The sequence below is a fragment of the Sarcophilus harrisii genome, chromosome 2 (assembly GCF_902635505.1).
Source record: "Sarcophilus harrisii chromosome 2, mSarHar1.11, whole genome shotgun sequence".
NCBI lineage: Eukaryota > Metazoa > Chordata > Mammalia > Dasyuromorphia > Dasyuridae > Sarcophilus > Sarcophilus harrisii.
This window is the reverse complement of record NC_045427.1, coordinates 417,034,609-417,051,362: the sequence shown is the minus strand read 5'-3', so window position 1 is coordinate 417,051,362 and position 16,754 is coordinate 417,034,609. Positions and strand designations below refer to the sequence as shown.

The 16,754-nt window shown below is 44.2% G+C and overlaps 1 protein-coding gene across 11 annotated transcripts in view; it reads right to left on the bottom strand.

Moving 5' to 3' along the window:
* The window catches only part of NSD1 (nuclear receptor binding SET domain protein 1), a 165,624-nt gene that overhangs the window by 127,710 nt on the left and 21,160 nt on the right, over positions 1-16,754 (bottom strand). For 2 of the 11 annotated variants that reach the window (XM_031953740.1, XM_031953748.1), the window contains exons 1-2: positions 3,788-4,049; positions 1,634-2,595 (exon numbers count right to left, since the gene is read on the bottom strand). In XM_031953740.1, the coding sequence (XP_031809600.1) occupies positions 1,634-2,578 (945 nt within the window). In that variant the 5' untranslated portion in view covers positions 2,579-2,595; positions 3,788-4,049. The other 9 variants (XM_031953749.1, XM_031953747.1, XM_023506588.2 and 6 more) reach the window with 9 other exon arrangements.

The following is a 16,754-nucleotide window of genomic DNA, read 5'->3' as shown; positions in this document are numbered from 1 at the left end:
AATATCTAAAAATAGAACTACCTGATTCACCCACATTTGAGCCAAAGATCTGTAAGATGAAAACCCTCATTAAACCCAAAACAGTCTTCAAGTCAATTAAATTCTTCACTTAAAAATTTCCATGTCTTCCAAATTTACATAAGTTTAGGCTACTCCTAACACATCTAGAAATAGCTCCAAAATGTTTTAAACCAAACACACACACATACACACACATACTCTCTCTCTATCTCTCCCTCCTTCTCCTCCTTCTCCTTCTTCCTCTCCTCCCCCTCCTCCCCTCTCCTCTCCTTGAAGGAATATTTATCTCTACTTCCTTCCAAGGAGTACATGCATGTTTCTGGCAGGCTTTATAAGAAAACACATATGCAAGCTTTACAAGAAAATCAAGGTAAAACTATACACAAAAAATTAATATAAATGAACCATGAGAAATATTTCATTTGCCTCAATTTCCAAAAAGCTTACACAACAACTTATCCATTCCAATAAATCCCAACTTCTTATACCAGGACACCCTCAAATATTACTAAAATAAGAAATGCAATAATTAGAAATAAATGCATATACACAAAGCCACACTAAATAATCAAAAGATCATTTCAAGGAGAGTTGAGACATATCTAAAATATGAATCAATAGAAACAAAGTGACACGACACACCCCCATTCTCCTCCTGCAACTTTAAAGGATACCTCAGCTATCTGGCAGTATTCTTCAAGTGCCCAGAAAAATCACCACATACCATAAAATTATCTTTTGACAAACCTTTCCCCTTAATAGTTATTTCTGCAGCACTTGTTGGCTAAGCAGCCCTTTTTCAGAAGCAATGCTGATGACTATGAGTGTGTAAAAGAGTAAAGAAATTGTCAATGTCAAAAACACAATCCTAACTTAAAATCACCTAGTTCAACCCCCTCTCTTGAGACTAGGAAAACTGAGGTACAAAGTGATTTGCCCAACCCTTCACAGCAGCAGACTATTAACTGGTTTTGTAATAATAACCTTTTAAGTAGTGTCTAGATGATTAATTTTTTACTTTTTTTTCCCCCAATTACTTCAGTATTAAAATTACCTTGAAGTTCTTCTTATAATTGTACCTTGTCTCCAAAGCTATACCCTTCAATAACAGAAAATTCAGAGCAGAACTGGGAACATTTAATGTAATCTGACTGGCTATGTATGATCAACACTGGAAGCTTCTGGCTTATGCCAAAGAGATGTAGTTTTATATGAGCAGCAACAGCAACCTAATTTTAACTAAAAGAAGCAGCCTTTTCTATGAAGTCTTGACTTAATGAAGAAATTGAAGGCCAAATAAAAAGCATGTCCACTGACAGGCAGTGAAACCTATTACTATTTGCTTCAAGAGTTAGAATAAATGTACACTATTAGCTCTAAAGTTTTGTTTCCAAGTAGATTCGAAACTAATCCTAACTTCTCTTGAAAATCACCTAAAATAACCAAGCACATAGAAAACACAGACCTAAATTAAAAAAATATTAGATTTTTCTTGTCAATTATAACCAAAAGGTTTCCATTACAAAATGACACACAACAGAAACTCAACTAGCAATCATCAGTTTCAAAAATTGTCTGTAATACATGTTAAGTTGTACCAAAAACTGCTTACAAATTGTAATTCTTGTGAAGTAGATGATGATGATGTTCCAGGTAATTCTATCATGTTTCCTAACGTACTGGTACTGGAGTCTGGATCATCCTGAAAAGATAAATTTATGGAGTTTAATTGTTCTTCTAATGTAATATTTGTATCTCCTAGTGAACAGGGGCCTGGGTGAAGCTCTGGCTTTTCAATTCTGCTGTCCATGGCAGTTCTTTGATTATTTTTCTGCATTTCGTTTGGAGCTAATGGTAAAACTGGTGACTTTATTTCACAACTTTCTGTTGTGCTGTCTTGTTCAATTCCCATGAGCACTTCTATACCATTCTCTGATTGGGGCTGGTAATTGCAGGTAGCATTTGTCTTAGTTAGGTCTTGCCTTGTTTTTTCAAAGGTTTCGTCTATACTGTCATCCTCTGTGCCTGGCTGCTCTGTGTCCATTTCAGACTCTATATCTGTATCTGCATCTTCCATACAAACAAAATTGTCAAAGTGTAGAATCCCATTCTTGACAGTCTTTGTTATTTTTACCTTGAACTCAGGGGAGTCATTACAAGTGGGTTCCTGTTTCATAGCAAGTGCTCTTGGATCACTAGGACTCAAGGAAGTGCAAACATTTGGTGACCCAGATCTTGAATCTCTCTTTTCAGGGTCTTGAAGGGATTCTGATCCATCAGTAGACCCATTTAAATATTCTACATTGATCATGGAGGCCAAATCCTGTAGTCGCCGCAGTGGAATGTAACAAGATGATGGATCTTGTCCATAAGTAATTTTGGATGTTCCACTATTAATGGCAGCCGATAATTGTATAGCACACCCATTAAGAGGCTCAGAAATATTGGATTGACCATTACCGAAAGGGGTGTCCTTTTCTTCAGGGGCATCTAAATCCACTCTGTTAGAAAAGGGCTGCAGACAATTTCTTCTGGGCAGTTCACAGGTCTGATCCATTCTGGGCCAACATCAACCTGTAAATCAAAAATAAGGCAATCAATGACAGTGAAGAGAACCATTTGTCTCCTTTGCTCTCCAAAATGGCAGCACTAATTCAGAGGCCTACATCTCCTCAAAACCTTCCCAACACATTTACACAGGGAAAAAAAATAGTTCATCAGTCAAACTGGGCTCAGAAAGCTACAATAGCATCTTCCCAGGGGAGAGAAGGGCACAGGTCCTTACACATGGTCTCAAACAGCAGCTTTTTCCTGTGCTGCTGAGAAGAGGGCTGGCCAGTTGGTGAACTAAAATTAAAATCTCCAGGAATTCAGTAAGAGATGGACTCTCAAAGGAAAGAGTCAGCGCCCCCCAATGACAAAACAGAGCCCTCAGCACCAGTTTTCCCCGAGTTGGGGAACCTGAGCAAGAGGTGGGCTTTGGTGTGGTGACACAAAAAGGTTCCCCCCCTGACTCCAGTCACAATAGCGCTGCACCCTGCAAACCGCAGCAAAGCCAGGCCCAGAGGCCACAGGCGATCATTTATCCCTCCGTAGTCGGTATCCTCCTGCGTAGCCGCCCCTCTAGCCCCGGTGCCCCAGTGGCCAGCACTCCGGGTGCTCGACCAGGAGTCAGAACAGCAGTTGCTGCTGCTGCAGCTGCAGATTGACAAACATGGCTGCTGCTGGTGCTGCCTGCCCCCAGCCCCCGCTCCTTGCCTGCTCCTTCCCAGAGCCCCGCACGCTCATCAATATTCAGCGGCCTTGCAAACTTTGCAGCCCGGAGGCTGCCCCCAACAACACCTCCCACCTGCTCCGGTACGGGCCTTCCGGCCTGTCCTACCGCCACTAGCCTAAGGGGCTGCCCCGGGTACCTGAGGCCCGGGGGAGAGAGGGGGACTGGGCTGCAACTCGGCCCAGGCCCACGGGAGGGAGGAAGTTCGCAGCAGGGGCCGGCTAGGCCCGAGCGCCGCTGGTAGTGATGGAGAGGGGAGGGAGCCATACTCCTGCTGCTGCTGCTGCTGCTGCTTCTGCTGCCTGGGCCACCGACTCGGTTCGGCCTGACCCGGCCTGAGTCGGCCGGCTTGGCCCGCGAGCTCTGTCAGACTCGCGCTAGAGCACAGCTGCAGCCCCAGCAAGGCTGTTCTCCCCGGCTCCGCGTCTCTTTCCTCCCCCCTATTCCTCCCCCTCTGCCCCCGGCCGCCCCGCCCCCCCATCGCCCCCTCACCTCACACGGCCGCCACCATCTTCCCCGCCAGGCCCGGGCTGGGCCGGCCCTCCCCAGTTCAGCGCTCGTGGCGCCCCCTCCCCGGCCTGGCTGCTGGGGAGGGGGGCTGACCTCATTACGCTGAGTAGGGGGTAGGGGATAAGCAGTGAATAGGGAAAAAGAAGCCGCTCGCTGCGCCCCCCCTCCCCCCTTTTCTCTTCCTAGGCTGAAGGCAGGAGCGAGCGCCCGACCTGCCCCGGCCTGTTTCTCCTCCTCCTCCTCCCTCCCCACTCACTCCCCCCCGCCGCCACCACCACCCTCCTCCACCCTCCTCAGCGCGCGCTCCGGCCCTAGGCGCGCGTGCGCGTGTGCGCGTGCTTCCCCTCTCCCGCCCCCGGGGCTTCGTCTCCCAGCGCGCGCTCCCTCCTCCTCACTCTTGGGGTTCAGCGCGGGTGAAGGCCAGTTCGCGACGGCGCCGCCCAATCAGCTCCGCCCCTCAGCTTCACCCCCCCTTTCACTACACATAACCCCCCCTTCCCGGTCTGCCACCCTCCTCGTGCCTGGCCCGAGAGCGCCGGGCCCACTGCGCCCCGCGGCCCTGTGCTGTCAAGGCAAGGGCCCGCTTCGAGGTGGGGGGAGCGATTGGAGTGGGAGCAGTATCCGTCGGTGTCTCCGTCGGAAGCTCGGTGAGGGCCGGCGACGTCAGGCTGAAAAGTCTCTGCGGCCCCTCACACACCTCTGAGCGCTACCGCCCTAGCTAGCGCTCCGGTCCCGGCTGCAGCCGCACATGGCTCTGCCTGCAGCCCCCCGCTCTCGGTGCCAGGTGGTGTCGGTTGCCTTGGCCTGCCTCAGTCCCGCACCTGGCAGCGGCGGCGAATGCCACTGCTGCGGCCTTGCCCACCCTTCTCCTCCTCCTCCTCCTCCACCTCCTCCTCCTCCTCCAGGCCCGCAGGCCTTCCCTCCCTCCCTCCCTCCATGCCTGCCTGACCCGGCTCGGCCCGCGTCAGTCCCGGCCTCCATCTTAGGTTACAGCCAGGGCTCCCCAACCACTGGGCACCTGCCCCCCCCCCGGGCCTGGACCATCCCCCCACCGTGCTCTAAGGACCACCTGAGTGCCTGGGCTGGGGGGCTCCTACGGCCTCAAGTCTGCCCCCCCCAATGACGGCTGCAGGTGGTCTTTCTGTTCCCACCCCCCAAAATACCTAAATAGATACCACCACCACCATCGACCCAGCTGAGCAGGAAACAAAATGGAGGCAGCTGCTGGTCTCCCTGAACGAACCTGGAGCAGCCCCAAAGGCTGGCTCCCCGGCTCAGACCGGGCCTTTGGGGCGGGGACAGGCTGGGCACCGCGGCAGCAGGGGCTGCAGCTTCAGCGGCTGCCCCCTGGAGCTGGGGGGGGGGTGTTAAGGGGGAGACACCGCCTGGCTCTTCCCATACCCCCCCCCCCCCCCCTTCCCCTCCCTCCCTCCCTCCCCCTCCCCGCTGATGGTGGTGCAGCAGCAGCGCCCAGCAGCTTGGGTCGGGTTACCCCACCCTGCGGCCCGGCCTGGGCCACAGTCCCCACCCTCGGGCAGACAGACCACCCGCCCCGCCCCACCTACACACACATCTTAGCCCAGAAGTAGACCTGGGGAAGTGGTAGAAGAGATACAGTGGACCACCCGCCCCACCCCCACTTCACCCCCCCTACCCCCCGCAGCGAAGGCGGCGGGTCCCACTCCACGCGAATAGCTCCCTTCAGCCCCGCCTGCCTGCAAGTGTGTCTGCAAGCTTGCATGTCAGTCTGTCTTTCGGTTCGTCCTTCTCCGGGTCCTGGCCCTTACCGTCCCGCCCCCACTCATCCGTCAAGGTCCAGATTCGAGGCCGGCTCCCTTCCTCCAGCCTGAGTCTCCCTCCTCCCATTTCCCCCACCTTCCTTCTCCTCCTCCTCCTCCTCCTCCTCCTCTTGCCCGCAGCCCGGGGTATTGGTCCCGGTATTTCCCAGCCCGGGGCTCCCAACTCTCAACACACTCATACACTCCTTTCCCTCCTGCCCTAAAGCCTCAGGGGGTCCCTCTGGGGTGGATTTCCCAGTTCTCCAGGATTAGGATCTGAGGGGATTCGGAGCGGTGAGATGGGGCACTGCTCACTTCCCTAATTCCCCCCTCGCCCTCCCTTTCCCCGATCTGCTGCTTGAGCTTCTTTGCCACCCAGGGAGAAGACGACCTGACGGTCCCCAGCGCTTCCCTGGCCTACTCGGCCCACGGTGACAGCAGGAGGCGCCTAATTATTCAGCATTTGAGCGAAATGCACCCAGACACCAGACGGGGCGAGAGGGCGGATAAACAAAGGGCATGTGCGGTCCCGGGAGGTGCCACCACGGCTCCGAGAGGAGGCTGTTCGGCTGAGGCTGCCGCCGCCGCCGCCGCTGCTGCAGTTCTCGGCGCTGATGCAGATGGCCCTCTAGTGCAGCCTGAGCAGTGCCTTCCTCCCTGCAGCGGGGTTGGGCAGCCCGGCTTCACTTGGGAACCGGCTTTCGCCGCGGCCGCCTTTTAGTATGAAACAAACAAACAAACAACCCCCTACATCACCCTCCACTCCGAGCCAGGGCTAGCACCCACTCAGACCTAAAAAGCTTGGGAAGGAGGAAGGTTCACTGGGGGACACCGGCCCGATTGCTGCTCTGGCTTAAAGCCTGTTGCAAGTTTAATAACACGATTGGCTAGGGAGGCTTAGAGATGAGACACCGGTTCCAGCCAAGGAACTCCCCGGGTTATGTAACAACTAGGCCCAAACGGGTTTCAGCGAGGCCTGGGAGCTCAAGACTAGGAAATTAAGGATCCTGCGTTCTCCAGCACCCCAAACTTAAGGTTCATGGTATTCACAGTGAATTAGTCCCGATTCAATCCTTTTAAAATGAAAATTAAAACTTTAAAGTTTTTCAAGCAAGATTCAGCAGAATTCCCTTTGGGTCTCCACCCAACTCCAACAATTTTTGAACAACTTCTTCCCCAAGTCGCAAGCCTTCAGGAAAATCATACAATGTGACTTTTTATTCCCATGTCCCCTCCTTGGCTATGTACTCATAACCTCTTCACTCTTCAAAAAATATCTCCTCCAGAAAGCCTTCACTGATTGCCTTGATTGATTAAACAAATGTCCCAAACAAATCAAAAACAACCGCCTGCCTTCAAGTAACCACTCTACTTCCCTACCACTTGAGATAGGGCTTGGCATAAATGTATATTTCATTGCCATGGCAACTGAGCTTTGCTACAGCCTGTGAAGTCAGCTCTAAACTCACCTAAACCAGGTTTCCCAGCAGAGGTTAGAGCTTTCCAATTAGGACTGCTCTATTTAGAGAGTTAGTTTGCCCTCAGTTTCTTATTCTATCACATTAAGTGTGATAGACTATAAAGTAAAAAAGTTCTCTTCCAGCTCAGCCCGTTTAGGATTCAAACAAGTCCACACCTTTATGGGGCAGATTTTAAATTTTGTGGCAGGTATGGTATTCTCAGTCTAATGGCAGCCATCACTTTCTTAATCCATCAGGAGAGATGAGAAGAGGTATAATAGAAAAACCTTGGGTTTAAAATCACTGACAAACTTCACTAGATTAGAACCCTTTACCAGCGTCACTGGAATAGAACTTCGGGCAAAGCACTTTGTCTGAAAAGAACTGATGAGGAAATTGAAAAAAAAAGTGCATAAAACTCTCAACATCTCAATATTCGCAACTGTAAAATAGTGAATAATATTTACACTGACTTCATAAAGTTGTTTTAAGGAGAACCATTTGTACACTTCAAACCTTTTTAGAAATGGGAGCCATTATGATTGTTGCACTCATCCCCATTTTCTAATTTAGCATTTTAATGACTGGAGTATTCCCCCTTCCTCTGATGATTCTGCTTTATACATGCAAGTTTCCCTTGATAGATAATCAGTATAAGCTCCCTGAGGGCAGTGGTTATTTTGTCTATTAGGGGAAACTTGCATGTAAGTGTAAATACAAAAGATAAACCAAGTAAAATATAATGTAATTTTACTTTGGGGAGTTCAAGACAACCTCCTATGGAGAAGCAAGCTACTCTGAACTGTGAAGAGAGTACAAGTCAGAAGAAAAGTGCAGTTAGACCAGGAATGCAGAGGATATAAGAATGACTTGTGTGTGCACAACAGGTAAGCAGATCAGTTGGCCTTTGAGCCAGTGTTGGAGTACAAATGAATCAGAAAGTAATTTAAGCCAGATTATAAGAGGTTGCAAATACTTAAACCCCTGAGGTTTTCTGACCAGACCTCCTATTTGCAAGAAAAAGTTTCGACCCTCAAGAGTTTATTATCTAAGAGACATCTCTCCAGATTAGTGAAAACTCAAATTCAAGTCAGCCCATGCTTCTTAGCCACTTACTAACTACAGGCTTGGAACAAGACAATCCACCTCTCATGTGACTACAGATCTGTAAAACAGGCCCTGTAGTTAATAATAGCTTTATAAAATGTTGGTGTTAATTGAGTCCTGACCCTCATCTTCAGCCTCATCCTTCCTTTTCTGTCCCCTTCCAAATTCAGTTTTGTACTTCCCCTGGAAAGTCTGTACAAATGACCCTCTGTTTAACATTGCAACCCCTTCATACCTTCCTTCCTTTTCTTCCAATTCTTTTACATCTAACTTCCCCAGTGACATTGACCTCCTGGTAGTTCTCAGCTTGAGGCACTTTCTGACTCCTATGCCCAGAATGCTTTCCCTCAGAATCTCCAACCTTTTGGCTTCCCTGGTTTTCTTCAAATCCCATCTACAATCTTCCTTCTACAGGAAGCCTTTCCCAACCTCTCCTAATTCTTCTAGTGCCTTTCCTGTTAACTATTTCATGCTTATCCTGTGTACATATAGTTTGTAGTTGTTAGATGGTGAGCTCCTTGAAGGAGCCTTTCTGTTTTTACCCAACACTTAGCATAATGCCAGGTACATAGAGAAGAGTTAATAAAATACTTATTGACTGACTGACCCATTTGACATTTTGACCTCTTCTGCTTTTTCTTCCCAGCTGGTCAGGAATCTTCTCATTAACAAATTCCCCAGGGAACCAAAGCTTCTTGGGGACCACCTAAGCAGGTGGGGAAAAATTGTACCTGATCTAGCAGCACTGCTTTCTTCTTTGCACATATACTTATGCAACTAATATTGCTAAGCTCCTAGTCACAGCAATAGAGATTTATAAGGTGCTTTCAATAATTCTGAGATAGATGATGCAAATACTATCCCAATAGCAGGTTCTTTATTAAATGTTCATTGAATAAATCAATTTTTTTTTATTATTGTTATTTAGTCATTTCAGTTGCTTATTCTTCAAGATCCCATTTGGAGTTTTCTTGGCAAAGATATTGAAGTGGTTTGCCATTTCCTTCTCCAACTTATTTTACAGATAACGCAAGGCAAATGAGGCAAATGAGATTAAGTGACTTATTTAGGGTTACACAGCTACTCATCTAGCCTAAATCACATGGCATGAATTTTCTGATCAATTCGACTAACACCAGAATACCTGGACAAATAAGAAGACAATTTACAAAATGATGTCAGTTATGTTTTCCCCAAAATTCACTTTCAATAGTGACTTGCAATGTCAAACAACTTGTAAACAGTTTAATTCAATGGAAAGAGCACTCAGACAGAAAAAGTTGATATGAATGCTAGCCTTATTTACTTACCTGAATAATTACTGACAAGTCACTTCATCTCCCGGGGCCTGGTTCCCCATTTTTAAAATGATGTAATTAAGACATTGATTTCTTCCAACTCTAAATCCTTTGACACTATGAAGGTGAAATAGTCTTTTGACTAACAGTCTACTGCTCTTTTCATTCCCTAATTTTCTTTGAAGGAGTATTCAGAAATAGGGCAGCTAGGTAAATGAATAGAGCTTGGGCCTGGAGTCAAGAAGATTCTTCCTGAAATCAAATCCTACTTCAGATACTTCCTAGCTGCATGACCCTAGGCAAGTCACTTAAACCTGCTTGCCTCAGTTTCCTCATAAGTAAAATGTACTAGAAAAGTAAACAACAAACCACTTCAGTGTTTCTGCCAAGAAAACTCCAAATGGGATCATAAGCCAGACACAACTGAAAACAAATGAACAATATTGAGATTTTCTTTTAATTGTCCCAAAGTAGCTCACAATCTAATAATACACTTAAAACTCTGACATCAGTAACATAATCATTTACAAGAGACTGAGGCAACTGCAAAAAAAGGAAGTAGGAGAGACTTAAGAGTTAGAAGAGATCTTCCCAGTCTTCAGTCCCCACATTTTATAATAGAGAAAAAAACAGAGATCCAAAGAGTGGTGACTTACTAGTATAGATTTGATTTTATGTGCAGGAATCCATGTTGTTTGTCACTCCTGATAAGGGCTGTGTCATTTTTGTTTTTGCATGCCCAACCTAGCATATAGTAGGGGCTTTTAAAAATGGCTGAATTCAGTCTTAGTCTCAGGGTTCTTACAGGTGTTGGGTGCAATCTCAACTCTTCAACTCAAATACTCCCTCACATCAGCCACCAAAGCTTATCAATGTCTCTGGCATCTGATCCCTTCATCTCTACTCAACAACAAGTAGTCTAGTCTAGGCCCTTGTCAACTCTTGCTTGGATTCCCCTCTCTAAATTTATTTATTATCATTTACAAGACAAACTGGTAACCACAAAAAGGTCTGATACTGGTTAACTCCACTACTCAAGAAGTTCAATGGCTCCCTAATGTCCTGAGGATAAAAAAAAAAAAAAAAAAAAATTTACTCTGCTTAAGCTTAAACCCCTTCATAATCTGGCTCCAATGTTATCTTTCTAGTTCGAGTGAAGAGATGAGATTGAATACTTGTTATCGGGGGGCCTACTTGTACTTCCCCATATACAGCACCACATCTGTCATCCCTGGACCTCTGCACAGCACCCCCATGCCTACAAGGCTCAGCTTTGCCTCTTAAAATCCTTTTATTGTTCAGCTGTAGATTTCTCATAACTCCATTTGAGGTTTTCTTGGCAAAGATACTGGGCTGGTTTGTCATTTCCTTTTCCAGTTCATTTGACAGATGAGGAAACTGAGGCAAATAGGATGAAGTAATTTGCTCAGGATCTCACAGCTATTAAGTGACTGAGGCTGGATTTGAACTCAGATCTTTTTGAATCTTGGCCTGACTGCTGTGCCACCTAGCAGAATCCCTAGCTCTCTTCAAAGAAAATCAGTTCAAATACTACCTCCTCTAGGACACATTGTCTGATTTTCCCCAGTTGTTAGTGTCTCCTTCTCTCACATTACTTTGTATGTATCCTGTATTTATATGGTAGTGAACACAGTGTGCACACACACACACACACCCCTCCCACTGCCTTACACTGTCTAGGGCACTTACTAAACTCTTACATTTCTGTTGCTCAAATAAGAGTTAATTCTCTATGTAAATATAAAGTGAGAGTTAAACTAGATGAATTTCTTCAAGCATGAACATTCTGCGAGTCCAGGGCTCACTCTAGTTTAATCAACCACCCCCTTTCCACAAAAGCATGTCAAGTAACAGCTCCCTTTTTTTCTGAGCCTTCTAACACTGCAGACTTGGGGTTATCACCTTGGTGGTAATAAAGAATATTTGTCCTTACCTGAGTCCCAGAGCACCTTCCCAGTTAGGGTATGTCATAGCTCTTGCTCAGGAGCTCCCAAAGATGAGTAATGGCAACTGCTGGCCCTCCTTTCTCAGAGAGGAGTCTCTGGGGAATGTTCCCCTGTGGCAAGAACACCTGAAACTTAATATATTAGAAGCTGAGCAGACATTCCCCCCCACCCCCAAATCACTGAATTACCTCCCATTTTCTAGTCTCCCACAATAACACTCCCTCCTCATCCAAAGACATGGGCTTGTTTTTTGTTAAATGTTTGCATTCTCATTTCCCATCAAAAAATATCAAAGCCAGAAAGGATGAGGAGGGCAAGCCTAGTAAAATGCAAAGAGCACTGAATCTTGAGTCAGAGGACCCAGGTCCAAATCCCACTTCTGACCTATGAGCTTTCTAAATATGGGCAAATCATTTCACCCTCCCTGAGTCTCATTTTCCTCATCTGTAAAATGGAAGAGATGGTCTTGCAAGTCCCTTCCAAGCACTCATTTTATGCCCTCAGACTTAGAAAAGATCTTGGCAAAAAGGCTATCAGAGCTAGAAGGGTCTTGAGAATATACAATGTCAGATGTGGCCAAACCTGTTTTTTGTTTTGTTTTGTTTTGGGGGGGGGGCATTTATTGGAGAAATTGGGGAAACTATTCCCCAGTTACTTTTAAAACAACTTTTTTTTTTTTTTACAAGTTTTTAAAACTTTTGAGTTCCATATGCCCAAAAAGTTATCAAACTGTGCATACCCTTTGATCCAGCAGTGTTTCTACTGGGCTTATATCCCAAAGAGATCCTTTTTTTTTTTTTTTTAATTTAATAGCCTTTTATTTACAGGATATATACATGGGTAACTTTACAGCATTAACAATTGCCAAACCTCTTGTTCCAATTTTTCACCTCTTACCCCCCCACCCCCTCCCCTAAATGGCAGGATGACCAGTAGATGTTAAATATATTAAAATATAACTTAGATACATAATAAGTATACATGACCAAAACATTACCAAAGAGATCCTAAAGGAGGGAAAGGGACCCACATGTGCAAAACTGTTTGTGGCATCCCTTTTTGTAGTGGCGAGGAACTGGAAACTGAATGAATGCCCATCAATAGCCAATTAATGGCTAAACAAGTTATGGTATAAGAATGTCCAGAAACCCTGGGTCTTTCTCTCCCAGATTCATTTGTTTATTTATTTAGATTTTTTTTAGACTAGGTAAATGAGATTCTTTGCTTCAATTGTTATCTGGACTCAATCACCAAATGAGTATGGCCTCAGTTGAACACAAAACTGTAGAATATCTAAGGTTAAAAAGGCCAAGGTCTCCCATTTCATCCATGACACTCTCCAGTTGTCCTGATCTCTATCTGTCCAATGGACCCAGAGGGGAAGGGAAAGTAGGGCAAATGACTTGCCCAGCCTTCCCTCCCTTCAATCCAATTCACTTGCATATCACAGCATCAGCTCCCTGATGTCATGGTCCTTTTTAAAAATGAAGGACAAACAATAATATGAATGTTATAGGATATTATTGTTCTGTAAGAAATGATCAGCAGGATGATTTCAAAGAAGCCTGGAGAGACTTACATGAACTGATGCTGAGAGAAGTGAGCAGGAGATCATTGTACATGGTAACAGCAAGATTATGTGATGTAATGGACTTGGCTCTTTTCAACAAGAAGGTGATTCGTGCCAATTCCAACAGATTTGTGATGGAAAGAGCCATCTGCACCCAGAAAGAGAACTATGGGGACTGAATGTGGATCACAGCATAGGATTTTCACCTTTTCTGTTATTGCTGTTGTTTGTTGCTTGTTTTCTTTCTCATTTTTCCCCTTTTAATCTGATTTTTCTTGTGCAACATGATAAATATGGAAATATGTTTAGAAGAGTCGCATGTTTAGCTTATATTGGATTACTTGCAGTCTAAGGGAGAGAGGAGATGGTAAGGGAGGGAGAAAAATTTAGAACATGGTTTTCAAAGGTGAGTGTTGAAAACTATCTTTCCATGTATTTTGAAAAATAAAAAGCCATTATTAGAGAGATTATGCTCTCTTTTTTTTAAAAAAAAAACTTTTAATTTCAGATTCTCTCCTTTATCCCACCCCAACCCCATTAAGGAACCACAAATAAAGTTATGTAAAACATTGTGGAAGAGACTTTAGAGACAATGGGGTAAGTAGAAATCCAGAGAGGGAAAAAGTCTTGCCCAAGACTGATTTAATGAGTTAGTAACTATCCATTCTTTTGGCTAAAATCAAGTGTAATGAATTAGTTGCCATCAGGCCAAAACTCAAGCCCAGGCCCTTCTTGGTCTTCTGACTTCCAGATCAGTGTTTTTTCCCCAACAGGGTATAAAGAAGATCCCTGCAGTAGAACACATCCAAAAAAAGCTGACTCTGGCCTAGCCTTCTCTCCCACTCCTCCCATGTACACTCTATTCCAGCCATATTCATCAGAGGATGGAGGTTTGGCTCTAATTTAGCACCTCCAAGGTGAGTTTCTGTTTCCTAACCCAATGGAAAAATGTTCCGTTCAGCTTTCGGCACAGTAGATAGAGCACTGGTGTCAGAAGAACAAGTTCAAACTTGAAATCAAGACACTTGACACTTGCTGTGTGATCCTGGGCAAGTCATAGACCCCTGAATGCCTCCATTAAAAAAGGGGGGAAAGGAAGAATGTTCTTCCAATTTAAATTACCAATTTCCTTTTGTGTCCTTCCAGGAGTGCTTTATTTTTCTGCCTATTGTGCTCCCCCATGCCAAGTCATCCTTTCTACCTCAATCCTACCCTGAAGCCTTATCCCTATCCCCAGCCAATCATAAATTATAGACTTTGGGCACTGGAAGGGTTATTAAAGATCATATGTCCCATCTCTCCAGGAATATTCTTCCTGAGGTACTACTCTGACCATATGATCTTAGGAAAGTCCTTTCCCTTCTCTGAGCCTCAATTTCCTAATCTGTAAAATGAGATAGTTATACTAAATTAGTGGTTCTCAAAGTATGGTCTAGAGAATCCTGGGGATCTCTGAAACCCTTTTAGAGGGTCTACAAATTCAAAAATAGTTTTTATTTCCAATATGGTAAATGTCTATAAATATAATCCAGATGAACAAAAACACTTTGGAGAGATCCTCAATAATTTTTAATAGGATAAAAATACTGAAAACAAAAGTTTGAGAACCACTGTACTAGATGATCTCCAAAAATTCTTTCTCTGCATCCTAAGATTCAACAGTCTCCAGTGGCTTTCCTTTGCCTATTACAAAACACAACAAAAATCTTCCTACTCCTTGCAGTCAAATATTTCCAAAAAAGCTGGCTCTGGCCCAGCCTTCTCTCACATCCCTCCCACATGTAGACTCTGCTCCAGTCAAATTAGACTACTCTCCATCCCCCACTTTCACTATACCCTCTCTCTCTCTCCATCATGCTACTCAGACAATCCTGTCTGAGTAACGAGCTTTTCCAAACTATTCTATTGAATGAAATCCCTTCCTTCTTTCAGGACCTATGCTGTCCTCAATGAAACTTTCTGACTCTATCCCATCCTTCAACTGAAAGTTGGAGGAAATTTCTCTTAGTACTTTCCAGTCTGCATATAATTTCATAATTATTTGTATACCTGACTTCCTCTCAATGCAATGTTAGTTCCTTAAGAACAGGACACATGTACTATATCTGCCTTGTGTATACAAACCAAGGACCCAATGTTTAATGAATTTAGTGTTTTTGCTCCAAAGCCATTATGAGGGATAAAAGGAATGAAAGCTCCTAAATTACAAGGAAAAAATCAGAACCAAGCTCTCATGATCCCAATAGGCCTTGCCACTATTAGGGCTTATACTCTTAGAAGGAAGACATTAAGACAATGGTTACCACCAAGGTTGACTGAGTTAAAAAGATCTATGTGGAAATTTAGGGCGAATGCTGGGTAAACTTTCTCCCTAGAAACTCTTGGCGCAGTACCAGATATATAAGGTTGAATAAAGGATAATACTGTAGGTTACTTGGCTCATGGCTGGACTAAGTGAATTCTTGGTGTCTGCATTCAGTTATAGCAATGAGCATGGAGTTATGGTAGGTTCCCTAAAACACTGAATGATAGAGCTGGAAAGACCACGTTTGCAAAGGGTCTTAGAAAACACAACTTCAGGGCATAAGAGAAGTAAAACTGAAATAATAATCCCTTACAAAGTGTGTAGCACTTTGCAGGTTACAAAGACCCTTCCATACTTGCCAGCAAGGCCATAAAGATGATTTAGGCTTCAGAGTGAACATGGGACGGACTTCCACCAGATTTAGAGCCAAAAAAAAAAAAGACCTTATAAGAGATCAAGCAGGCTAACCCACTCATCAGATTAGGAAACAAAGCCCGCCCTACATGTAACAACTTTAGATAAAATCCTGTATTTATGACATGTATGGCTAGTATGACGGAAAAGGAAAATAAATTTTGGAGGGGATGGGGGGAAAATTGAGACACTGATGCAACTGCTGATGGGGTTATGAAGTGGCCTGGTTATTATGGGTCAATTTGTAACTATGACCAAAGAATTATAAAATCCTTTGACCCAGTAATACCACTGTTAGGTCTAACGCCTAAAGGGTATTTTTTTTTTTTTTTAAAGAGTGGAGATGGCAGGGAGAAACCTACATGCACAAAAATATTTATAGTAGCTCTTTTTGTGATAGCAAAGAATTGGAAATTGAGACCATCAATTGCAGAATGGCTGGACAACTCATGAAATATGATTGTGATGAACTTGACTACCACTGTACTATGAGAAATGCTGAGTAGGATACTTTCAGAAAAACTTGGACAGACTTAAATTAACTGATGCAAAGTGAACAGAACCAGACAACATTGTATATAGCAATAGCAATATTATATGATGAACAACTATAAATGACTTAGTTATTTTCAGTAATACAAAGATACAATACAATTCTTATGTACCTATGAGGAAAAGTGCTATCCTATTTCTTGAGAAAGAACTGATGAAATTTGAATGTGGATCAAAGAAGTATACTGTTTTTTCTATTTTCCTTTTCTTTTTTTTGCTATATTTTTTTTCACCCATGACTAATATGAAAATGTGTTTTGCATGACTGCACCGGTATAACTATCAAATTGCCTGCCTTCTCAATAAGAGGGAAATAAAAGAAGGGTAGGAGAAAATCTAAAACTCAAAATTATAAAAAATTTTAGGTTAAAAATTATTTTTGTGTGTAATTGGGGAAAAATAAAATATGAAAATTATTAAAACAAAAACAAAACCAACTTCCTTGTCAACTCCATACTATGCTGCTTGCATTCTTGCCACCATCTTTATCTTCCCAAC